This window comes from Danio rerio, chromosome 24 (assembly GCF_049306965.1).
Source record: "Danio rerio strain Tuebingen ecotype United States chromosome 24, GRCz12tu, whole genome shotgun sequence".
In the NCBI taxonomy this organism is placed as follows: Eukaryota; Metazoa; Chordata; class Actinopteri; order Cypriniformes; family Danionidae; genus Danio; species Danio rerio.
The window spans coordinates 32,432,501-32,458,289 of NC_133199.1; the positions used below are offsets into that span (position 1 = coordinate 32,432,501).

Consider the following 25,789-nt stretch of genomic DNA (forward strand, 5'->3'; position numbering starts at 1 on the left):
GAAAACACACCTTCTCTCCTGCTTTCGCATCTCATTCTAACGGAGGGAGCGATTCATTTGGGAATGAATCTCCGTTATGAACGACAGGTTCACTAGTCGACAATATTACAACTTTTTAGCACCATCTTGTTGTCATATTTCATTTACCTTGTCTGCTGATTTTGTTCAACAAAACTAGCATAAACCTTGAATTTAGTGCGAGTTGCTGCTACTTTCCATAATGGTCAGTGCAGTAAGAAACTGTTTTATCATCAATACTTGTTTAGCACAAAAGTTTGTAAAATACAAAATCATAAACAAAATCTTACCTATGAAATGTCCTGCCGTTGTCCTCCTTTTCTTTGTTTGCTCGTTACTCCATCCGCACACAGCGCTTAAGTCCAGCATCTTCACATTGGCTTTAGTCTTGATGAGTGCAGTTCAATGACGTTTGTCCTGGGAGCACTGTACAAATGTGGTGGCGCTACTGACGCATGCTCAGGGTCCGTTCGCAATATCTAATGTATATATCTGGGGTAGCTATACATTAACAAATAAAAAGACAGTTATAAAAAGATTTAACAACGTTTCAGTGCATTTACGACTTTTTTTAACGCCTAAAAATGTAGCTTTTGAGATTTAAAACATTTTAAGACCCCATGTGGACACCCTGAGTATACTGTTCATCCCCATCATAAAGCACTGAAACATTAATATCAAATGCAGCATGCCAAAACATCCGTTTCTAGACACTTTGTTTATTCTTTTTTTAATTATTTAACCATAAAATGAAAAAGAAATCTAAAGCATGATTATCCATTAGCATCCTCATGCCAGTGATGTGCAATTACAGTATCTCTGGACATTACTCTCTCATGACAACAGCAGTGACAGTTCTGCGGAAAACAACTTAAAATGAAATGCTTTACAAACAACGTTGAACACACAGAAAAATAGACCTTTCTCTGGCACTTGTAGAGTCCTCAGACAGAACCTCTGCGCGTGTATGTGTACAGTACAATCGATACAAACAAGAGGTCGGTCACCTCGTGGACTGAACGCAAACTAAAAACAACAGTGGGATTTTTAAGGTTGAATTGCATTGAACATCAAGTCCTTGACCAGCACATGGTTTTACTGCATAGGGGCTCAACAACTCTTTCCATCTCACGCTTGGTTATCGCTTCCAAAATTACAAAAGTGTTAAATATAAATAAATAAACATTTCAATTATCATTTACAGCATCATTTCAAACAAAAACATCAAGATGAACACCCAAAGTGAAGAAGTGTAGAGCTCTGCAATAAATAAAAGTCGTGACACACACACTAAAACGGCAAAAAAGGGGGGGTTTTGGTTGTTATTTCTTCTTTTTAAAACAACTGCAACATTCGCTTTGATATCAACATTCAGTTAATCTTGATCTATTGGCAACCAGTAGTGGGCGATAACTGCTGGACAGAAGGCACCATAGACAGATAAAGAGGAGGAAACCATTTCTGTCTGCGTTTACAAAGGGATCGCGAAGGAGAGACAAAACCAGATCCTAAATTCAGGAGTAGTCAAAAGTACAAATATGTGATCCGGGCTCATACGCCACAAGCTGAAAACCGTATATACACGAGGAACAAACAGTCATAACATGCACTGAATACTGAGATTATTACTGAATGCCCTGCAGACGCACAGACACCCCCCTCGAAAGAGGCGATTATGGTACGGGCTGTAGTCTGTGTGCAAGCACTGCTCAGACACCAGATGGCGCGATTTTAGGTCTAGCTAAAAGTATAGTTGTAGTGTGCGTGCAGAAGCGTAGTGTGATATAATAGAGTTCACAGTTTCCTTCTGAATAAGAGATGATCCATTTAAATCGCCCGTTTGTGATAAAACAACCCGTCTGTTTACCCATTGACACTTCTTTTTTTCTCCCTCCAACAGCACACATCTTGGTCAAGTTATCTGGTTTCATTCGGAGATGTGGGCCAAACTTGTGATCATCATTGTCGTCGTCGTCTTCTCTGACAGCACCGTCACGTAGACTTTCATCACTTTTCACTCAGCCTCCGCTTCACTGTCCTTACCTAACATACCTGAAAAGGTAAGAGAACAGACTGTATTGTACTGTAAAAGAGAGGCTGCAGTACTATTCATGACCACTAGAGTGCAGTGCTGCTTAGCAATTGACTTTCATGACTATTTGCGGCCTGAAATGGGACCTAATGTCAAAAGATATCTATCTGTTTTTTATACGAGTAAAAAATTGACCCTGTAGCTGGGTTAGAGTTATTTCCAAGGTATTTAAATGTTCAGAGTTTTTTTTTTTTAAATATTGGCCTGGTAGAATTGATTTTAGGGGTATGTTTATTCTTTGTAGACATTTTTAGGGAAGGTTCACCCCAAAATTAAACATTTCTCACTATTTACTCACACTCGAGTGTTTCTACACTTTCATGAATCTCTTCTGTTGTACACAAAACAAGATATAATGAAAAATGTTGGGAGAAAATAAGTTATTGACATCCATTGTAAGTACAAAGAACAGGGTTCATAGACATTTTTACCACTAAAATTACAGGATTTTTCCAAGACTTTCAAGTAAATTTTCATGACCTAATATTTCATGCAATGTCTACAAATGCATGGTAAAAGAAAAACAATGCATGTTCGAATTTATTAAAGCATATTGTAAAACACACAGCAATCTATTTAGTTTCAATTTATATTTATATCTATTTAAAATTGATTTAGATAATACTTACACAGCACAAATAATGTGACAGTATGTGATTGACCAAGGACAGAAAAGAAGTTAAGTTTTTAAGAAGTTAAAAGATTTTAATGGCCTGAAAAATGTCATGTCAAAATTCCATGACTTGTCCAGGTTTTCCGAACCCTGAAAGAAATATTGAGCAGTGCATCTTCCCTTGTGTTCAACAGAAGAAAGAAGTGAAGTATGGGTAAATGATAAAATAAGATGTTTTTGAGTGAACGATTCCTTTCAGAGATACATCTGTGTGGTCTGTTGTGTTGAATGCTTACATTTAACATTCATTCATTAATTTTTCTTCAGTTTAGTGCCTTATTTATCTGTGGTCACCACAGCAGAATGAACCGTCAACAGGGTTTCTGCAGGCTTCACAAAGTCAAATTTAAGACTTTGTAAAACCTTTTTTAGACCATGAAGAATGACATTTCAGATTTATAAAAGGATTAAGAATTTTTTAATGGCCCAGTAAAAAAAAAAAAAAAATCCACATATATAAAATAATGTGTCAAAACAAGCAGACCTCAGACATACACCTTCTTAAACACTTTAAAAGCTAAATGTATGCACAACAGACTGTTGTAATCTTAGTTATGAACAGTTTTGAAATGTACTGCTGGTGATTGGATACGTGTTGGATCAATTATGTAGCTTCACATAAACAAAAGAAAATTAAGACCTGTGTCAAATGATTATTGACCTTTAAGGTCAATATTTCAGTGAATTAATTAAAGTGTAAAATTTTGTTTTTGAAGTTTAAGAATTTTTAAGACCCTGTGGATACTCTGGTCAACTATTCCAGCATATGTTTTTTACGCAGCGGATGCCCTTCCAGCTGTAACACAGTACTGGGAAACACCCACTTTCACACACACACACACACACACACTCATACACTACAGCCAATTTTGTTTAGCCAATTAACTTTAACTGCATGTCTTTGGACTGTGAGGTAAACCAGACCATCTGAAGGAAACCCACATGAACACGGGGAGAACATACAAACTTCACACAGAAATGCCAACTGGCACAGCTGAGATTTGAACCAGCGACATTCTTGCTGTGAGTTACAGTGCTAAGCCCCCATGCCGCCTCTGACATTTAACAAATTAATTCAATTTTTCAGAATACTATAGACTGTAACCAATAGCATGTTATCAACATTAATAAAAGTTCAATAAACTACCGTTAAAATACTATTATGCCATCTTAATATATGCAACATAAGTCTTGGGCTTCTCCATAATGTATCTATGAAACTTCTGCAAAAAAAATCGTATTATTCCATGCTCATTTAAAGTTAAAACTTCTCCATTATTTTTAAAAACAAAGCAGATCTATACAGTATGTAATGTTGCTATTGCAATCCCTTTTCTTTACAGTTAAATATGCTAGGCCTTTTTTTGGCTCTCATCTTAATTTGAGGAAGGCGTTTTGTTCATTTTGATAACATTTTAGCTCGTAGCCCCCATTAAAGTCTGACAGTGCTCTGCAGGAAGGTCCTTCTCTATGATAAGGGTTGTACCACAGGGCACAATGTCTTTTGATCCTTGCATACTTCTTCAGAGCAGCAATTAATATTCAGTGTTAGAAGTTCACAGCCAACGAGGCAGGCACACAGTGACCTCTCAGAAGAAAATTGGGACATTTCTTTGGCAAAGCAGAGAGAAGTGTGTAATTCCTTTAGTTCAACTGGTTAATGAAGGGATTCACCCAAAAATTAAAAATAACTCACCATTTTCTCATCATCAAGTGCTTACAGATCATTTCTGTTGAACACAAATGAAGATTATTTAATAACTGTTGGAAATTGAACCACTGCCATCCATAGTATGAAAAAATAAATACTATGGAAGCCAAGGGCTACCGATTTTCAACATTCTTCTAAATATACACTACCTGACAAAAGTCTTCTCATCAATCCCAATTGTAAGAGCAACTAATAATAACTTGACTTCTAGTTGATCATTTGGAAAAGTGGCAGAAGGTTGATTTTTCTGATATATCATCTGTTGAGCTGCATCCCAATCATCACAAATACTGCAGAAGACCTATTGGAACCCACATGGACCCATAATGCCATGACTCATGATGCCTATTGCATTACAAACCACAGGATAGAGCTATTTAGAGCAAATTTTTCAGCAGGATAGCACTTCTTCTCATACTTCAGCCAAAGTTCCTGAAAGAGAGAAGGTTAAGGTGCTCCAGGATTGGCCAGCCCAGTAACCAGATATGAACATTATTGAGCATGTCTGGGGTAAGATAAAGGAGGAGGCATTGAAGATGAATCCAAAGAATCTTGATGAACTCTGGGAGTCCTACAAGAACGATTTCTTTGCCATTCCAGATGACTTTATTAATAAGTTATTTAAGTCATTGCAGAGATGTATGGATGCAGTCCTCCAAGATCATGGGAGTCGTACACAATATTAATTCTTTTTCCACTGCACCATGACTTTATATTCTATATTGGACATTATTTCTGTTAAGTGACACGACTTTTGTCAAAGCAAAGTCAGACCTTACTGTCCTAATTAAATAATTAAAAATCAAGGCATGATCGTGTTTTATTTTGGAAAAATAAGCAGAATCTAGAGGCATTTACCTTTCATATAATCCACTTCTGATACCAAATTATCAACTAGAAGTCAACTTATAATTTGCTGTTTCTAAAATTTGGATAGGCGACACAACTTTTGTCAGGTAGTGTATATGTTTTGTGTTCAAGAAAATAAAGAATCTCAAACTAGTTTCTAACAAGCGAGTAAATAATGAATCCATTTTCAATTTTGGGTTATTGGTTTAGTTTCCAGGAAATACACAGATTAATAAAATGTGTGTCTTGAGTAAATGAGTATACCTTGTAGGTGATATTTTAAGCTTACAGTATGAGCAGGACTGTACAATATTATTGGAACGACATTATAGGGCTTTTCATACTTGAAATACTTAACGTGGGGTATTCTTAACCCAATTTATCCTGGAAATTTAAGTTCTGCCACCAATTGAGAAACAATAGCCCCTTTCACACAGTGATACCGGTAAATATCTGGAAAATTTCCGGAACGACTTTACCGGTATATTTAAAAAAGCGCTGTTCACACAGGCGAGGACGTTACGGAAATTTTCCGGAAAAGAGCATTCACACATCCATTCCAAAATACCGGTAAATTCTGACATCATTCACCACAAATGAGCTTTAAACGGCTGCGCTTGTGTTTGTAAACATTTGACTAAATTACAAACTCTGTGGATGATCAATATTGTGAACAACTTTCGCAGGATCACTTTCGCATGTCGAAATGTTCATAATATGTGCGTGTGCTGGCGCTCACAGGCTGTTGGGCACACGCAAAGCTTGAAGGTAAACAAACAACGGCTTATCATAAGCATCTCATCGATGATTATTTACACAGTTGGCATTAAGAAGAACATATAAACGTGATCTGACTAACTTCTAGCAGCTAAATGTGTCTGGAAAAATATTCAAAGGCTTTTATTCTCACAAACCGCGCGGACGTGAATGCGTCTGACTGTTGTGATTGGCTAAAGCAGACGTCTCACGTCAGCACGTTCTAGACGTGCACGCGCTTATTACGGGAATCTTCCTTCTGCATTCACACAGCGCAGCATTCCGGCAAATTGCCGGTAATCTTACAACTTCTCTTTCCGGAAAATAGCCAGAACGAATTTACCGGTATTTTCAAAAAGGACCTGTTCACACATACAACCTTTCCGGAAAATTGCCGGCAATTTTCCGGAAAGGTCCGTATGTGTGAAAGGGGCTAATGTTTATTCAGTGCATGCATTTGTGTACAGTAGTAAGCAGCACCTGATTATGAGTCCCTCAGTTTACATCTAGATGTAATATTTACTGCTAACCCAACTTCTAAATTTTAACTATAACACATTTTTTTTAACCAGGATTAAAAGTGGTCTTTAGAACATTAATAACCTAAGGTTAAGTGCAGTGTGAAAAGCCCCTATGTGTGTGTGTGTGTGCTGAGAGGACACAGAGTGCCTGGTTGAGTTACTGCAGGACACTATCCATCAGCAGATGGCAGCCCTGCAGTGGGAGGGGCTCTGATCTACTGCAAGTGTCTCATTAATCAAAATCATATGCGGTGAAATGTGCACGTTCACACACACACATACACACGCACGCAAAACACACACACACACACACACACACACACACACACACACACACACAGACACATGCACACAGACACAAAACAAAGACAAAAAAATACACAAACACGCATACAGAGTCTGCAGGCTGCCGTTCAAAGCCAATCACGTCTGTCTCTGTGTTGAAAACAGAAAGTATAAGTTAGCACATGCCATCATCACACATGTCATAAGCCAGGCTGCGGTCATGCACAGTCTCCTTGACCCCAGCAGCAGCAGTAGTGTGTCAGGCAGGTGTTGTACCTGTGTTGTGGGCGAGAGAGGTTGGGAGGAGAAGGGTCCTGCTGGAAATGAGCTTTAGGAATGCTGAGCATTTATACCTGCGGGGTTGAGAACGAGTGCTTGGAGGATGTCTGACAAAGAGACGATGCCCACGATGCTGCCGTTCTCATCTACCACCACCAGCCTGTGCACCTAACCAAGAGGACCAAGAAAAACTATTAGCATCCACAGCAGACCAAGACTACCAAGTACCCCAAAAAGCTCTAGAATATTTCTTTGTCTTAACCTAGAGAATCTTTTACCAAGATGATCTAGAACAGGGGTCACCAACCATGATTTTGCCAAGTATCCGTGATTAACAACTATGTTGATCCTGGAACATAATTTTTCTTCAAAAATGTAATCCAGACCTATTCCCTACCGCTAAACTCATCCATAACTAAATTATTCCCAAAATCAGAGGAGAATAAAAGTTGGATAACATTCATGTAGATGTGTATAAACTTAACCGTAAGCCTAAACTAAACATATCCCTTAAATCTGATTGGCTGATTGGAATGTTGTTCCAGGATCAACATAAATGTTGAACATGTCCTACTGGGTATAATCAGGTTGGGGCCTAGGGTCCGTTCTTTGTACGTGGAGTACTCGGCTGGATTTGGATGTTGACGATTTGACAAGATCCAGGATCGTTTCGTTCTTCAAAACTGATAAAAGAGTAGTTATCATAGCAACAGTTTTGGTAGCTCAAACCTGCTAGGAAGCAGGCTCATTTCATATAAACAAGATTAGAAGGGGTCAGTTCAAGCAAAGATAATACTTAAAGTATGTATCGAATTCTGATATTTTCTTACAGTAGTAGTTATATACACTTGAAAAAAAAGAGTAAATATATATAATTTGTTAACTATAGATAAGTTAAAAATGTATATATAAATAAAAGAGTGCTATTTCCACTCTGAAATCAAAGTATTAAGGCTGCCACCTGGTGGTTTAAAGAAAAAAATTATTGATGTGAACTTTTTAGATCGCCTTAGTACAATTTGTGCATGATAATAGACATGCACAATATGTGATTTTTTTAAAGGGCACCTAGGTTACCCCTTTTTTCAGATTTAATATAAGTCTTTTGCATCTCTAGAATGTGTATATAAAGTTTCAGATCAAAATACCCATCAGATTTTTCATTATACCTTTTACAAGATGCTGTTTTATACTGATTTCCAGCAGGGGGTGGTTTTGTCGTACTGCGCCTTTAAGCTTTTTCTTTCCCGCCCACTGTTTCTACATGCCTCCTCCCTCAGCTGCGTCAGACAACAGACAGACTTAAAGGAAGGAGGTCTAACGTAGCGTTTGTGAGATACTACAGTAAGAACTAACCTTTACTAATCAGTATTGTGAAGTTGCATTGATGAGTCACACACAATATCTTAATGCGCACACACACACACACACACACACACACACACACACACACCGCAGGTGATACACACACACACGCAGGCAGACAGACAGAGCGCGCTTAGCCTAGTTAAGGCTAACCTCAAGTGTGGATATCTGTTATGCTAATGTACAAAATAAACCTGATTTAACTTCCACAAACCGGGATTGAAGCGTCTTCTTTTATAATTGTTTTGACACGCGGCTGTGCTGATGAAGTAAAGCTGAAGTAAAACGCTGTAATTAATTACACACATACTCTGTTTTAAAACACTTTAAACATGTGAAACTTACTCTTAATTACATTTGATGATGATTGCTGATCCTAGCGAACAGAACAGACCTTTTATTCCCGGTTGCTTTGCGTATGTCTGTCTGGCCTTGTTGACATATACACGTGACTACCGGAACATGTTAATGCGCGCAGCTGTCAATCAATTCGGTGGGCGGGGGAATCGCACACCTACGTAATGGTGCGATCGATTTGAAAACAGCTCCAATTGGCCGACCCTTTTTTTTGTAGTTAAATTGAAAAAAAAGGACTGGGTGTGTTCATATCACCCCAGTATGACGGTCTATACACTATACCAACACACAGATATGTCCAAACAGCTTAAAAAGTAGATTTTTTACCATAGGTGCCCTTTAAGGAATAATACATTTATGCAGTCATGAAGAAGTTTTGACAGTTAATACGACGGTGATTTGATGCTTCAAAAGTCGTAGACGCCTTTACCAATTTTAAAATGCTTTTGTAAACATCCAGTTATTCTTTACACTGATTAAGAAACTGGCTACAATAATACTACTATGGCTACTATAATACAGAAAATCCGCTCTAAATGTAAAACTAAATAAATTGCTAAATACTCTCGACACATGAAAATGTAAAGCATGCAGCCCACAACAAATGTGGAAAGTTCTTGCGTGTCATATTTAACCAACTGCTTACTGCGAATTTTATGTAATTTTGCTCACATGGATAATTGAATATTAATCAGATGATGTTATTACGTTGCTGTGCCGTCAGCCAATCGTTGCATTGCTGATCGTGATTTCAAAGGATAGATAGATCTGTCCTTCACAACACATGCAGCGATCTCAGATCAGTTTATCCAGACATTTTAATCCGATTCGCAAACTTGTTTGAAGAACCAAATTACCCGGAGATCACTTATCAAGATTAAAAGATCCAGAACTGACAAATCATCTTAGATCATTTAAGCGCGGTACGAAGAACGGACCCCTAAAGTTCTACCTTCCAGCAGATTTCAGTTGCAACTCGTATCAATGCGCTCCTTTTCTATTATTTTTCGATGTAAACAAGCAATTGATGAACATGTGTGACCGTTGTGCTCATGTCTTTTAAAGCACCGTGCACATAAGCACCACATTTATTGGACGCATGTCAAGTTAAAAGAACTTTTAAACACAGCACCGCTCATCAATGTTAGCTCCAAAGCAGTGGACCAAGAACTAAATGCAGAGCAGGCATTAAACGTTTGTTTAAAGATGCTCAGTGGCTTTGTCCTAATACCCTCATGCAGCACACTGCAGTTTTTTGTTTTTTTACCATTCTGTTTCACATTTTTAAAAGCAAAGATGCATTTGATGTGAATAGGCCCTTATGCTGCCTTTATAAAGACAGAGAGTTGCTCCAGAGCATCTTTTACCCAAAAACATAACAGCGTCAAAATATTTATTAACAAGGTCTGCTCTAGAATATATTGCAAAAAGCGACTGTAAAATATTTCCTCTATAAAGATCTAGCACAACTGTTGAAAATAAGTGAAACAGGACTGCATAATAACATAGGTTGGTTTGACTTGTAGGACATGTTCCTGGATCAACACCTAAGTTGATCCTGGAACAAAATTCCAATAAGAATTAAAGAATAAGTTTATAGTTTATGCTATACTAGGCTATGTACTTCTACATAATTGTAATTCAACTATTATTTCCCTCTGATTTTGTGAATGATTTACAGTTAGGGATGGGTTTAGCGATATGCATTACATTTTTGAATAAAAATAATGTTCCAGGATCTACATAGATGTTAATCCAGGATTTCAACGTATTTCGCAATAGCACACCCACTAAATAACATAGTATCACGAGTAATTAAATCCTTACAATCTATAATGACAAAAAGCAGTTGTAGAATATCTAAGTGAACTGGAGCAGCGTCTAGAATATCACAATTAAAGGGATATTTCACCCCAAAATTAAAAATCACTCCCAATTTACTCACCCTCAACTAGTTTCAAACGTTTATACGTTTCTTTACTTTTTTGAACACAAAGGAAGATATGCTGAAAACCAGAAACCGTTAGCATCCAGAGTAAAAAAAAAAAAAACAATAGTATGGTAATAAGTCATATTAGGTAAGTCAATGTGTATTGATTTCCAACATACTTTAAAACATGGTTTTTTTTGTTCATAACAAGTGGAGAATGTGTAAACGATAACAGAATTTTAAGTTCTCCAGTGTTTTAGAGCATCTCTAGAAAATTTTTTGTCTATGTATTTTTAATATCTGCTCAATAGCGATCTAGGGCAACAAAAGAATATCTATTCTGTCGTAGGAGTGCCTGTAAAATATCCCTTTTTTAATAGCTAGAGCAACTGCTGAAGGTCACCAAAACCAAAATGTGAATCCATTCTCAAGAGCTCCTATAGAATACATTACAGAATACACTCATTTGCCACTTTATTAGGTACACCTGTCAAACTGTCCAATTTCTAATCAGGAGAAAAATGTTCTGTGTGCACAAATGCCTTGTTAATGCCAGAGGTCAGAGGAGAATGCCCAGGTTGGAGCTGATAGAAAGGCAACAGTAACTCAAATAACCACTTGTTACAACCGAGGTATGCAGAAGACCATCTCTGAACACACAACAGGTCAAACCTTGAGGCCGATGGGCTACAGCAGCAGAAGACGGTCAGCTAAGAATAGGAAACCGGGGCTAAAATTCTCACAGGCTCACCAAAGTGGAAAATAGATTAGAAGTACGTTGCCTGGTTTGATGAGTCTTGATTTTTGCAGCAACATTCCGATGGTAGAGTCAGAATTTGTCATCAACAACATGAAAGCATGGATCAATCCTGCCAGGTATCAGGGGTTCAGGCTGGTTTTGGTGTAATGGTGTGGGGGATATTTTCTTGGCACACTTTGGGCCTGTTAGTACCAATTGAGCAGACAAATCTGCAGTAACTTCATGATGCTATCATGTCAATATTGACCAAAATCTCTAAGGAACATTTCTAGTATCTTGTTGAATCTTTGCAACGAAGAATTAAGGCAGTTCCGAAGGTAAAACAGGGTCCAACTTGGTACTACTAAGGTGTATCTAAGTAGTGGCCAATGAGTGTAGTTCCAGCATAACTTCTTTACAGTGAACTAAAGCAGCTCTAGAATCTAAAAGCAAGCAGACTCACCTCAGCCTTGACTATGCGATCGACTATTGTTTCCAGTGTCTCCAATCTGTTGCACTTCATGACCCCTTCAAAGTACTGTGACCTGTGCATCAGCGCCTGCGTCACGCTAATGTCCAGGTTGTTGTACGTCTTTTCAGCAGCAAGATTCTACAAATGCACAAATATAATGAACCCTCAATCAACCAGTCTGCACACTTGGTAACAAAATAAATACAGAATATACTTACAATGACATCAAACTTGGAATAAATATCTACAACTTTTCCTGAAAGAGAAAAAAATGCAACAAGGGAAAAGTCAATTTTGCGAGTTAGTACGAGCACTGGACTGCACTATACATGTTTTTTTCTTCCTCTTAACTCATACCCGACTCATCCACCACAGGCAGTGCAGACACTCTTCTGTCCACAAAGATGCTGAGTGCTTTGATGATTGGAGTGTCGGGGTGAATGAAGGCAATGTTGTTGTAGGTCCCGATGCTCAGCTCCTCCAGTGTCTGCTTCATAAAGGCGGGCTTTGGCATCTCACAAACCTGAGACACACAAACTTACATTATTGACCTTATTCGGCAATGCGGAAGCGTGCTTGTTTTTGCAACTGTTTTAGAACTTCCGATTTAGTTGCCTATGGGAGAAATGACTAGAAATAATAAACTGCAAAAAAGGATCATACAAACAAATGTGTTCATGACCCTACATAAAAGTAGAATGATATAAAAAGAAAAGATCAGTTTGAAACACCAAGAAGCTTAAGTTTTTTAACTCCTAAAAATCAATGGAAGTGAGTGAGAGCGGAAGTCTCGAGCCAAAAAGATTTCAATGACTGTGCCTGCTCATAGGTGAAGAATAAAGTCAATACAAAATCTCATACATCATATCCCCATAATGAGATCCATCAAACCAGTCAGCTTTGAGTTTTTGACTGTTTGGCGCCATCTTGTGGCTGAATAATGCGCATGTTAGTGTATACTCCATCAGCTTTGCATTTAAGATAAGAATTAATAATCTATTATGGCTCAGAAAAATGCTTTCTGTCTAACTTTTATGTTTTTTGGCTAGGGGCAGATTGGCCATCTGAAGTGCCAGAAGGGCCGGACCATTTTTTAATGGGCTGGTCAGTTTTTGATTTTTATATGTATTGTTTTTACATGTAGGCAGTTTTTATCTCTTGCAAGATGTGAATATTATGATGATGATGATAATGATAAAAGTAATAAAAATAAATGTTAAGCATTGGCCCAATCAGCAACGCCCAGCTGGTTGAGATGGGCCAACTCAATCAGAGATTATGCAGATGTAATCAAAATCTGGCAAGAATGTCAAACAAACTGTGAGTGCAACACAAGCTAATTGTCATAAATGGGCCTTAAAAAAAGAAAGACGTCACCAAAACGCAAGCAAAAAATTGATCTAAAATCAGCACTTCCGCCGTAGATCAAGAAGGTCGCTGGTTCGAGCCTCGGCCGGGTCAGTTGGCATTTCTGTGTGGACTTGTTCTCCCCGTGTTTGTGTGGGTTTCCTCCGGGTGCTCCTATTTCCCCAACATACTGTTCTGTTATACTTTTTGTATAAGCAATTGTTTTTGTTGTAACCTGATTAACTTGTCAAAATAAGTTAAAGTAACATAAAAACCTATATTGACATGACTTTTATTTTTTATATATTTTTTTACACAAATTAGACAATAGTGCAAAAGTATGCGATTTGGGATGCACCCATATCATATTATTTTCTATGTTACACCATTTTGTAGTATACATAGTGTAAGTAGTGTATTCACACTGTTAAAATAAAGTGTGGAATGATGGACACCACATACTCAATGGTGCTGCTTTGCTCAGATAGCAAAAGGGGGCGGAGCTTTTGGGCACTGATGTTGGATTATTTATTTTTTGAATTGTAACAGCAAAATTCTCCTATGAGAGTAATTATAGCGCCTTCTGATGGTGACTGCGGTTATACTCATATACTTAGGTTATACTTAGTAAAAAAAACATCAGTGTTCTATTTAAGACGACAATATGTACATATACTATGCTGTTCAATGTGTACGTGAATAAGTACATAGTGTATAGTGTGCTATTTGGAAGGCAGCTTATATTTTTTTAATTTTTTTTTCATCTGATAAAGATCATCATACTCCAGATCACTTTAATCTTCTGATTTTAAACCATTATCAAATATTTTTTGAGTAATGGAATTATTTCAGTTGTTTTCTGGAAGATGCACCAGACTATTATTTTGGCCTGATTGTGTGTTACGGTTTATTCTTTATTTAGCCTTCTTTTATATTATTATTATTATTATTATTATCATCTTCGTGATTTGTGTTATGGTGGAGTTTGTTTTACTAATTGCTGTTTCTTTTCTTTGAGGCTGGCTCCGCCTTGCACCTGCCGCTAATTCGGCTTGTCGCCTTTATAAACAGAAGCTGAGTGTGTGTCGGGTTTGGCTCTTGTTTTCCAGCGCGTCAGCCTGATCCTACCGATCTTGTCTCTCTTTTGAGAGTATGACCCGTACTTGCTGAGAATCTCATCGTATCTTGTCCTGATAAACGTCCGAGACTTCTGTGCGTGTCTTGTGCAGCCGCTGCTGAGGAGCCATGCTGGTGTTGTGCCGTTTCTTTGATCTATGATTATTTATACTTTCTCTATATTTTCTTTAAGGTTTATGTTTTGTGTTTGTTTGTTTAATGGTTTTGACTGAGAGATATTGTTTAATTAATGATTTAAATTTTTGTTGCCAACCTAATTTCCTTAATTTAATCGGACACTTATATTCTGATCTCTAAATAAATAGAGAATTGTATTTCTGGTTTCCGTGTCCTTTTATGTAGCTAACCCCTTCCCTAGACGAGCCTTAAAAAAAAAACTGGGGTTCGTAACGTGTTTAAAACTATCACACCAGTTTGTTTGTTTTTTTAATTTATTTGAAGTATAATAGATTTCCAGTCATATTGGGTCATAACTGAATTGGAAACATCGACAAGCTTCTTTGTGACACTTTCCTTAGAGATGAAAGTTCTTCAAACATTTGAAGTGCATAAAAGGCTATTGATTTGGGATCAAACAGATAGCATTATTCTACAGTCTGTTGTTCTTTTCATCTGCTTTGCTCCTCCCTTCCTCTGCATTCATTTAGTTCCTTCCCCTTTCTCTGTCACTCTGGAGGAAATGACTGGACGCTTTATTACAGCATCAGTTAAACCTAAAAAAAAAGTACTTACAAACAGCTGAAGGAATTTCAGGATCCTTTTGTGCGTCAAAATGTAAAGTGCATTTCCACTGACGGGGTCGATGACGGGCAGCCGGTGGATCTTGTTTTTGATCAGTGAATACACAGCATCAAATATGCTGAAACACACAAGATTTTACAGACAGAGAAAGTCAATTTCACCACAGTGACCCTGAGGAACACAAGGGTGACTTCAGAGGATCCTGATGAAACTCTGAGATGTGCACTGAATTATTGAATACACTGAAAATATAAGCAAACAGCAGAATGTGTGCAGGAAAGGGTAATGAAGGAGAGGAGAGCGGTAGTCTAGCAGTTCACTAATGAAAAATGCTCAAGGAGAACTCTAGGTATCAAGACATGTATGGCTTAATATAACGTAAATGATTCCTCTTTGTGGAATATGTAGAAAAAAACAACAATATATTTACATTATTCAAATGAATCCACATCTATTTTGGACCATGGGCACTGCCGTTGTTTTTGATGACGTAATTTGGGAGCTTCATTTCTGGCGCTCTGTCAATTCCCATTATTAACGCACCAAAACCAGTTATACAAAATACTCCTACTAGATCACATATACCACTTTTGGTTTTAATTTTCAGACAAAGGGATCTTAATCTTGTACCGTTAATTGTTCCCCCTCCCACAAAGAAAAGCTATATCATTAAATCCTTCTGGAAACTGAGTAAAATTTACATTGAGAAAAAGAAAGCAGCCAATGAACATGCCAGTGATTAACATTTGCAAAAGCGGAGCTCCCATATTACATAATCAAAAACAATGACAGCACCCCTGGTCCAAAATAAACTGGAATAAATGTGGATTGTTTTAAATGAGGTAAATGTGACTTGACAGGCAGGGTTTCCTTTAAATACCCTTTACCATAAGAATATTCTAAATGAGGGTACTTAGTAAGGCAATATAACAACAGGAATGTGAATGCAAATCTGTTGTTACCTTGCATCTGGAGATATGTTCACTAAAGGCTTAAATGTTTCTTGTAGATAGAGCTCTGTGGAGAAAAAAAAAAAGAATTAATAAATAATATTTAGAACAGGGCTTGCAAAATCTGTAAGCCCGAGGTCCTGGGGTTATTGTTTTTTTTTTCAGTCGAGCTAACAAAAATTATTTACACCATATACCTAGATATAGGTAGCCCTGGGATATTGCGAGCTCTGTAAACATTGTAAATATGAAGAAGAAGAAAAAACATTTCTTACCTCTCCATGTCTCAATTTTATGCTCTTCAAGCTCATAGATTTGTACCTGAATCAAAACAAAAAGACTTTCTTAAATTGCAGATTTCATTTTTATTCAAATGAAATTCTTACAGTAAACAAGAATGAGGTAAATGGTTAAAATATTTAGGATAATTCCATAAAATTATGAATTATCCTAAATTATATTTTAGCTGTTTTGTATACCACGCACGCACACACACACACACACGCGCGCACACGCACACACACTCACTAAATCACTCACACACGAAGGAAATGAAGGAAGAAAAGAAAGAAAGGAAGGGTAGGAAAGGAAGGAAGAGAAGAAGGAAAAGACGGAGGAAAGAAGAATGAAAGGAATGAAGAAAGGAAGGAGGAAAGGAAGGACATAGGAAAGGTAATGAAGGAAGAAGGAAAGACAGGAAGGAGGAAAGGAAAGAGGAAAAGAAAGGAAGGCAAGGAAGGAAAAGGAGGAGGGAAGGAAGGGAAAGAAGGAGCGAAAAAAGGAAGGAGGGAGGGAGGAAAGGAAGGAGTGAACAAACAAAGCAGTGAGGAAAGGAGTAAAGGAACAAAGAAGGAAGAAAAAGGAAAGGCAGGGAAAAAAGGATGAAAGGAAGAAAGAAAAAGGAGGAAAGGAAAGAAGGAAGGGAGGAAAAGGAAGAGGAAAGGAAAGAAGGAAGGAACAAAGAAAGGAAGGAAGGAGGTAGAAAATAAAGGAAAGGAAGGACAGGAAAGAAGGGAAGAAAGGAAGGAAAGAGGAAAGGAAGAAACAAAGAAAGGAGGGAGGAATGGAAAAGGAAGAAGGAAGAAAACGGAGGAATGAGGAAAGAAGGAAATGAAGGAAGAAAAGAGGGAAGGAAAGAAAGGAAGGAAAAGGAGGAGGAAGGAAGAAAGGATGGAACGAAGAAAGGAAGCAGGGAAGGAAGGAAATGAAGGAAGGAGGAAAAAAGGAAAGGAAGGACAAAGGGTAGGAAGAAAATGAAGGAAGAAACAGAAGGAAGGAAGGAAGGAAGGAGGAGAAGGAGGAAAAGAAGGAAGAAAGGGAAAGAAAGGAAGGATGAAAAGGAAGAAATGAACGAAAGGAACGAAGAAAGGAAGTAAGGAGGAAGGAAAGGAAGGAAATGAAGGAAGGGGGAAAAGCAGGAAGTGAGGGAAGAACAGGCAGGAAGGAAAGGAAGGAAAAAATGGAAGGAGGAAAAGAAGGAGAAAAGGAGTGAAGGAAACAAGGAAAGTAAGGAAGGAAAGAAGGGAAGAAAGGATGAAAAGAAGGAGAAAAGGAAGAAAGGAAAGGAAGAAACAAGGAAAGAAATTGATGAGGAAAAGAAAGAAAGAAAGAAAGAAAGAAAGAAAGAAAGAAAGAAAGAAAGAAAGAAAGAAAGAAAGAAAGAAAGAAAGAAAGGAAAAAAGAAAGAAAGAACTATTGAAAAACAAACCAAAAAAAGAGCTATAGGATTCCTGACAGTGAAAACGCTGACTGAGTAAAGGTGAGACACACATCACCTAAACAAAGCTTCCCACAGGAACACCAATTACAGAAGCACACCACAACACACTGCTGATGAAGGAGAACCACACGACTGATCATAACAGAGCACAGCCTCCTGCTTCCACATGTTAGCTAATGATTACTGGGCACACGAGAGCCAGCATGTGTCTGTAAGCCTCTCATAGTCTAATAATGGCCAATGCTGGAGGAAAACAGGTTTGTGCTGAAGCTCATCATTTCTCACAGCCTCTAGAGACCAATTCTGTAGAGAAAGTGAAAGCACGTAGCGAGAAAGTGATAGTGTCTATTTTTGGGATGGCTTCATCAGGTTAAATTATAGACACTATACCAGGCTCTTGTGTTAAAAAAGTTCATAAAATGGTCTGATTTTATTTAATTATTTTAAATATTTTAGATTTATATAACTATTATATCTGTAATCCATTATACATAAGCAATTTCATTTAATAATAGATGTTTTAGTTAAAATAATTTATGATTATATACACATTTACAATATACAGCTGCAATGAGCTATATAAATGGGGACTTTTATTTGGAATATGCAAGCTCAGGTGAATATGGTAAAATATTTTGGCATTATAAACTCACTCCGATTATGATCTGGTTTGTTTGAAATTAGTGCTGGGCAAAGATTAATCGCATCCAAAATGAAAGTTTGTTTTGACATAATATATGTGTATTATATACATTCATAATGTATATAAGATTAGGAAAAAACAATTTTGTTACATAGATATTTAAATTTATATCGTATACATGTGCATTTTACATCTAAATAAAAATAAACATTTTATTAAATATATGCATGGCTGTATGTATTTTGTATTTATATATAAACTGTAAGCTGGGGTACCAGAAAAAATTAAAATAAAATGAACGTAAATATAATGTTCGTTAAATCACAAAAATTTACCATAAAGTAACAGACGTTAAATAAACTGAAATTTACCGTAAAGTAACAGACATTAAATAACAGAAATTTACCATAAAGTAACAGATGTTAAATTACAGAAATTTACCAGAAAATAACAGACGTGAAATTACAGAAATTTACTGTAAAATAAAAAAAGTTAAATTACAGATATTTACCGTAAAATAGCAGACGTTAAATTACAGAAATTTACCTAAATGTAAATTTACAGTAATTTTTTGTAAGTAAACATCTGTTATTTTCACTGTAGTAAAAAAAAACAACAAAAAAAACAACAACAACAACTTTATCTTACTTTAAATTACAGAAATGTACCATAAAATAACAGACGTCATATTTCAGAAATTTACTGTAAAATAATAGCTGTTAAATTACAGAAATTTACTTAAATGTAAATTTCCAGTAAATTTTTGTAATTTAACATCTGTTATTTTACACTGTAAAAAAACCCCATTATTTCACGTTAAATTACACAGATTTACCATAAAACATTAGACGTTAAATTTCAGAAATTTACTGTAAAATAATAGCTGTTAAATTACAGAAATAAAAAAAAAAAAAAAAAAATATATATATATATATATATATATATATATATATATATATATATATATATATATATTAATATAAATATAAATATATATATATATATATATATATATATATATATATATATATATATATATATATATATATATATATAATAGCAAATAAACACAGTACACACACTTAAATTGTCAATTTTGTTTTTTTTTTTTTTTGGAGGAGATTAATCATGATTAGTTTTTTTTCCAGCTCTATTTAAAACCAATGATTTTCACTGCCCGATTTAGATATCATATAAAGCTGGTCTCATCCTGGACAAAAATCACTGCAGTAAATTTCATTATGCTCCACTACGTCTTTAAAATACGAATATTTATTTTACCACAGTATTTTCAGTGGATTTGCTTTTGCTCTAGTCTGCTTTGCCTGCTTTTAAATGCCCTTTCATCTTATTTTATGCTTGATCCACTAAATGAAGTCTTCAGTCAATTTAACATATTATATTTTATTTGATATTATCAATGCTGTATAAAAACCTTAAGAAATTGAAAAAGTCACATCAACCTACCAAAAGTTTATCTGTGCCTGAAAAGCACTTGGCCTGCATAAAGTCCATTAAGCTTTTTTTTATATCAAGCTTTTTAAAAGATTATATATGAGCCTTTTAAAACACATATTATCCATCGTGGATGTGCAGATGATGCTGTGTTAGTCTAGTTGAGATTATCGTCAGTATGTAGCATACGCATATGAAGATTAATAATTAAGCCACAGCTGTGTCTTCAGGAAGAAGCTTTACAGCATCCTCAACTACTTCCTGTCTCTGCTGAATAGAACTGATGGGCTGTTTCTTTTCCAGATAAACGAGAGAGGATGTTGCTTTTATTTAAAGTCATTAGTGGTTGCTTTTCTTCACACAAATCTACATTTGAGAACAAAACAATAAAACACAGTATGTGAGCTTCTGAATACTGATGAGCAGGAAGAGAAGTTGTACAGCGGATTTGAGGAAGTGAATTCATGGTTGCGAGAAACTCTCTGGCAAATTAAATATTAAATTACAGCAGCATAATTTCAGAACTGGAGTTAATTCAGATCTCTTTGAGGAAGAATTTATTGGAACAAAGGTGTTTCCGGAAAAGTGGAACGTGATTTAAAACCTCAATGTGATCCTGAACACAGACATGGCAGAGGCGCTTTTGCTTCTTTTTTCTTCCTCTTTTTTTAATGATGTGAGGCTCACAGAAGTTATGGCTTTAAACAACCCATCTGCCAGCCAGCAAGGCCCAATGCTGCACTTTTAAGGGCCTGATATACTTCAAACAAAGTTCTTTGTCATTCATCATTTAAAGGCAAAAGGAACTACAAAAAAGCTGATCAATTGTATAATTCATTCATTTATTCTTTTCCTTTTCTTCCTTTATTAATCTGCGTCTGCCACAGCGGAACTAACTGCCAACTTATCCAGCATGTTTTACATAGCGGATGCTCTTCCAGCTGCAACCCATCACTGTGAAACATCCAAGCATACTGTTTCACACACATACACTACAAACAATTGTTGCTTACCCAATTCACCTATACCACATGTCTTAGGACTTGAGAGGGAAACCGGAGCACCAGGAGGAAAACTATGTAAACACGGGAAGAACATGCAAACTCCCTGACCCAGTCGGGGCTTGAAACAGCAACCTTCTTGCTGTGAGGCGATTGTGCTACCCACTGCGCCACCATGCTGCCCCAATGGTATAATATTTTTAACCAATCTGATAACCAGGCACAGGGCCGGCCCTGTACATTTGGGGGCCCTCAAGCAAAATCATTTTGGGGCAAATACCTTTGGGGCCATTACAAACCAGCCCACAATGATTTTGTTGCTTATTAAATGCAATCAACGAAACAGAAAAGCAAAGCCTGATTTCTTCTACTTACAGTAAGAACTGTCTGAATGATCTTGACATTTTAAAACAGCACTGTTTTTGTCAACTAGCAGCTTCAAAAATGAGAGATTAAATAATCTTTAATAAAGAAACCAGTGATTCCTTCTTTGCGTCCTTCAGGAGGGTTTAAAATAGTTTTCCATTCATTTAGCAAACAGATTGAAGATTGTATAAAAGATTTTAGGTTGAGATTTATTTATTTTTTAAATAAATAAATTCCAAAAGCAAAAACCCTGCAGTGAAATGACACGAACGATAGCCCAAAGTGTAAATGCATAACTTAGTAATAAAATAAACATTCTGAACTCATTCAAACTAAACAAATATATATATATATATATATATATATATATATATATATATTAATGCAAAGATTGATCCATAAATAATAAAATCAATAAGCAAATAAAGTAAATATGAAAAAAATCTTATTATAAAAAAACATAAAAAAAAAGGAAGCAACAGATACTGGGTTAATGCTAATTCCTAAACACAAACTGTATTATTTCCTTCTGTCACCTTTCCTGTTCTTTGCATTTGATATGCAGGAACCAGAGCTTATATTAAACTATGATTAATTCAATTAGGACAATACTTTTATAAACATTTTTCAGGAAAAATATTACCGGTGTGTAAAATATGTCAGTGAAAGTTAATTCAGTATTGCATTTCAGTAAAATGCTTTAAAAAACGGGTGTGAAAAATCTGGAAAAAAAATTTGTATTTTTTAATAAAATTAAAACGTTTATTAATCTGTAATTGTCTAATTATGATAAATGTGCAAGACTATGTCTTTGACATAATCATTAGCAGTTAAAAAGCGATGCTTATAAGATTAAAATCAAAGATGTATTAATGCAGTGGTTCCCAACCTGGGGTTCGCGCCCCCCTAAGGGGGGCGCCAGAGTTCACAGGGGGGGCGCGGGAGAGGATAAGTATTGAGGTAGAAAAAGGCATAAAAATGCTCCACTATTATAAAGGGCTTTGCAATTAATCGAATATCCGATTTAGATTTCGGTTTCAAACGATTATAAAAAAGCATTAATCGAGATAAATGATTATTGCATCATATTTTGCCACGTTCCAGTTGTACACGTGTTGCTCTTAAAAGCGCGAAAGAGCTTATGTGTGTGTGCAGCACGATCACGCAGTCAGAAGCATGCGGCCGGTCAGCATTCACTCTCATTAACACACTGAGAAGAGCAGGGGAGCGCAGACATCTAAAGTCATCTTAACGTGAGCGCTTTAATGGTCAAATAGGTGTCAAAACGCGGTGTTTAGTGATTATTTACATTAACCCTCATTTGTGTAATAAACAAATGAGTTGAGGATCAAAAGACGTGAAAGAGAAACCATTAAAGATACAGTGCGCTATAATCCTTCTGCCGCCTGTTTTTATCATTATTAAACAAACACAACGAGAAAACCCTCGCTGCTCTTGACTGAAGGACTGCTGTAGCTAAAGTGTTTTTCTTACAGTGAAGATGCTTAAAGCACAGTTTGTTTTATATTTTTATTCTATTGTATTTATTTCTCTTTCCTTTGCAGGGTGGAAAATAACTGTATGTATACACTTGAAGTCAGAATTAGCCCTCTTAAATATTAGCAAACCTTTTCCTGCCCAATTTCTGTTTCATGGAAAGAATATTTTATTAACTTATTTCTGAACATAATAGTTTTGATATCTCATTTCTAATTACTGATTTCTTTTTGTCTTTGCTATAATGACAGCACACATAATATTTTACTAGATATTTTTCAAAAAACAAGCATTCAGATTAAAGTGCAGTTCAAAGGCTTAATTAGAGTAATAAGGCAAGTCATTATAACGGTAGTTTATTCTGCAGACAATCAAAAATATATATTGCTTAAGGGGGCTAATAATATTGACCTTAAATTGGTTTCAAAATATTTAAACCTTTCTTTATTCTAGCTAAAATAAAACAAATAGAAGAAAAAATATTATAGGAAATACTGTTAAAATTCCTTGCTCTGTTAAACATAATTTGGGTAATATTTATTAAAAAAAAAAAAATCTCAGGAGCGCTAATAATTTTGACTTTAACTGGCAATGGTTTTGAATAATCGTGATTACAATTATGACCTAAATAATCGTGATTATGATTTTTCCCAAAATCGAGCAGCCCTACTATTATATATGTATTTTTAAGTACCAAAAAAATTAATAAAAATCTAAACGCATGCTTAAAATTCCAACATAATAGTGAAAATAATTAAAATAAATAACTTTAAATAATTATTTAAATTTTGCTCACTCGCGCAATCTGCTTGTCAACGTGTCGTAAAGGCAAAATCAAAACAAAAATGGCAGACAAACGTAAATGCAGTGATTCTTTAGAGGCGAAGAAAAAGATTATACAGTATGACAAAGCCTACCTAAGACAAGTTAAAACTGATTAATTAATATTTTCTATACATATTACTATATATTAATATTACACAAACACACACACACACACACACACACACACACACACACATATATATATATATATATATATATATATATATATACACACACACACACACAGTACATATGTATGTGCGTGCGTGTGTATTTATATGGTGGGGGGGCTCCAATGCTTGTATATGTTCATGGGGGGGGCCCCAAAGAAAAAGGTTGGGAACCACTGTATTAATGGACCAGCAAATAAAATAAAAATAATTTTAAAATTTAATTAAATTATAAAATAAATACAATTAAAATTACACTCAAAATTAAAGATGTATTAATGGACCAGCAAATAAAATAAAACTAAATTTAAAATAAATTTTAAATAATATAAAAATAAGTTTAAATGAATTTAAAATAAAATAAAATAAAAATCAATTAAATTCAATTAAAATAAAATAAAATAAAAATTAATTCAAATGACAGATAAAATCAAAGATGTATAAATGGACCAGAAAATAAAATAAAATATAAAGTGCAATAAAATGAAATACCACAATGGTGAATTAAAGTGTATGTTCTGGGCCAAAGCCTTATATGACAAAGACAGTAATATGTGCTGAAACCTTAAATAGCACAAGAAAGAGTGTATTACATACCATGGGCGATTTGTAGTATCTGTGAAGGATGTTAATGAAGTCTGTGATGGTTAACATGCCTGCAGAGAAACAAAAGTACTTGTTAAGACTGTAACAAAACTAACTCTGAAATAAGTCATACTTGTAAATCAACCCTGCAGGAGAACAAAGCCTTTCTTTGAAGTGTGAAGGTCAGAATAAAAATAAATAAATCATATAGCATCTTCATTCACACACACCACAATGTGTCCCAGAGGAGGCTTAGAAATGAATGATGACTGTTAACCGAGAGGACAGTATTTACTACATTACAGTACATACAGTAAAGCTATCATGATGAAAGGCTAAATCAGTGCTGAGATCAGTTTCCAAGATCCTCACCTTGGCACAGCGCAATCACTCTCCTGATTAAAAGGTGATGAAGGCAGGCGTATTTATACACTGTGGCCTGAGGGTTAATTAGCAGGAGGAGAAATGACGGATTGTGGTGTAAGAGCGGAAGAGGAGAGCTGCGGCCGGAGGTTTGAGTTATTTTAGTGAACTCCTGATTTTGGTTAAATGAGTTGACGTTATTTTACTTGTTATGAAGTAGATTTTTATTTTCCAAATGTACAGTGTACGGAAACTATTCATACTTTCTGGATGCACTTTGTGTACAGACACATTTAATTGGATGAGTGGAGGGCCAGTTGAATTTGCCATTATATACTTTGAAAACAGGCGAGATGCTAAGGCAAGGGGTCATAAAAGAACACGAGAAAGGACTTGGGGATAAAGTACATGTGTAAATACAGACAGAAAAGCATGAAATGTATAAAACATATGTTGAAAATGTTGTGTTTGTTTGAAAAAACACATACTGTGTGCGAGAGAAGGGTCCAGTTTAGATGTTTGAAAACATAAACACTAATCAAGACTGCCAAATTTCAATTATATGTGGAAAAACAGTTATGAATACATTAGATCTATGAGGGCCAAAGTGAGGAAGGGGGTTTAAATTGCGTTTATAAAGGAGGAACTGAGAGAGGCCTGGTGAATCAGGAACTAGCTGTCAAAACACAAAGGTGAGAGGAAGCCAGGATAAAGGTTACAGCAAATTTGAGGGAGATCAGATTGTCCCAGGGAAACACTGTAGATTGGTGTGCTCTGGACATCTCAGCATTTGTGGAATATCCAATAAAGTCTATTCCTCTGATATGCATACCCTCCAGACTGTGTTTGATTTATTAATTAGTATTCCATATATTCCGAAATAATTAGTATTTTGGAAAAGTTATAAAATTATGAACCCTTACAAATCAGTGTGCAAAGTAT

At 35.9% G+C, this 25,789-nt stretch overlaps 1 protein-coding gene across 12 annotated transcripts in view; it reads right to left on the bottom strand.

The window, feature by feature from the left end:
• Positions 1-717: 717 nt before the first annotated feature.
• prkag2a (protein kinase, AMP-activated, gamma 2 non-catalytic subunit a) overlaps positions 718-25,789 on the bottom strand; it is a 130,096-nt gene continuing 105,024 nt past the window's right edge. For 4 of the 12 annotated variants that reach the window (XM_009297511.4, XM_073940512.1, NM_001328430.1 and 1 more), the window contains 9 exons: positions 24,497-24,555; positions 16,498-16,543; positions 16,235-16,289; positions 15,264-15,390; positions 12,405-12,570; positions 12,266-12,303; positions 12,039-12,185; positions 7,259-7,352; positions 718-2,070 (listed from right to left, as the gene is read on the bottom strand). In XM_009297511.4, coding sequence (XP_009295786.1) covers positions 2,033-2,070; positions 7,259-7,352; positions 12,039-12,185; positions 12,266-12,303; positions 12,405-12,570; positions 15,264-15,390; positions 16,235-16,289; positions 16,498-16,543; positions 24,497-24,555 — 770 coding nt within the window. In that variant the 3' untranslated portion in view covers positions 718-2,032. Of the gene's footprint in view, positions 2,071-7,012; positions 7,056-7,181; positions 7,353-12,038; positions 12,186-12,265; positions 12,304-12,404; positions 12,571-15,263; positions 15,391-16,234; positions 16,290-16,497; positions 16,544-24,496; positions 24,556-25,789 lie in introns of all 12 variants that reach the window. The other 8 variants (XR_011008556.1, XR_012399178.1, XM_021470213.2 and 5 more) reach the window with 5 other exon arrangements.